At 33.5% G+C, this 496-nt stretch overlaps 1 protein-coding gene across 1 annotated transcript in view; it reads left to right on the top strand.

The window, feature by feature from the left end:
- The first annotated feature begins 294 nt into the window (after window positions 1-294).
- The window catches only part of LOC100208174 (CDGSH iron-sulfur domain-containing protein 1), a 9,447-nt gene continuing 9,245 nt past the window's right edge, over window positions 295-496 (top strand). Inside the window, exon 1 of the mRNA XM_065812640.1 lies at window positions 295-468. Within this exon, the coding sequence (XP_065668712.1) occupies window positions 376-468 (93 nt within the window). The 5' untranslated portion in view covers window positions 295-375. The remainder of the gene's footprint in view (window positions 469-496) is intronic.

Raw genomic sequence — 496 nt, 5'->3', positions numbered from 1 at the left:
ACAAAAAGCGCGAGATCAAAAAACAGAAAGAGGAAGATGCTATTAGTAACACAAAATCTTTTTATTTTTTACTGTAAATTCTAACATCATCTATTTGTTAAATAAAAAAAAATTTTTTTTTGAAATCTGGAATTTGCTGCCATTAAGAGCACCTAGATGAGTATATTTCAACTGTAACATTGTACCTACGCCATTGGGCTTGTTACACTAACGTGTCGCGAAAATGACTTTTTCCGGACATTTTATCCGGTAAATCTTTTCAAATTCCGTCTTTAAATACACAAAACACTTTTGATCGGACTTAATTATCTCATTCAGTGCGAGCTATGCAGAGGCGAAAACGTAATTTTACTCTGCGACTGTGAAGAAGTTATCATGTCAGAGCGAAACAACGTAATAGCTTTTTCTGCTTCCTTTATTGCAGGAGGAGTTTTGTCGTACGTTATATCGAATATTGTTCTTCCAAAGGTAAACAAAATTAAACCAATCACTTTAC

Source organism: Hydra vulgaris, chromosome 12 (genome assembly GCF_038396675.1).
Source record: "Hydra vulgaris chromosome 12, alternate assembly HydraT2T_AEP".
In the NCBI taxonomy this organism is placed as follows: Eukaryota; Metazoa; Cnidaria; class Hydrozoa; order Anthoathecata; family Hydridae; genus Hydra; species Hydra vulgaris.
Note: the sequence above shows the minus strand (reverse complement) of the source record. Positions and strands in the feature narration are given on the sequence as shown.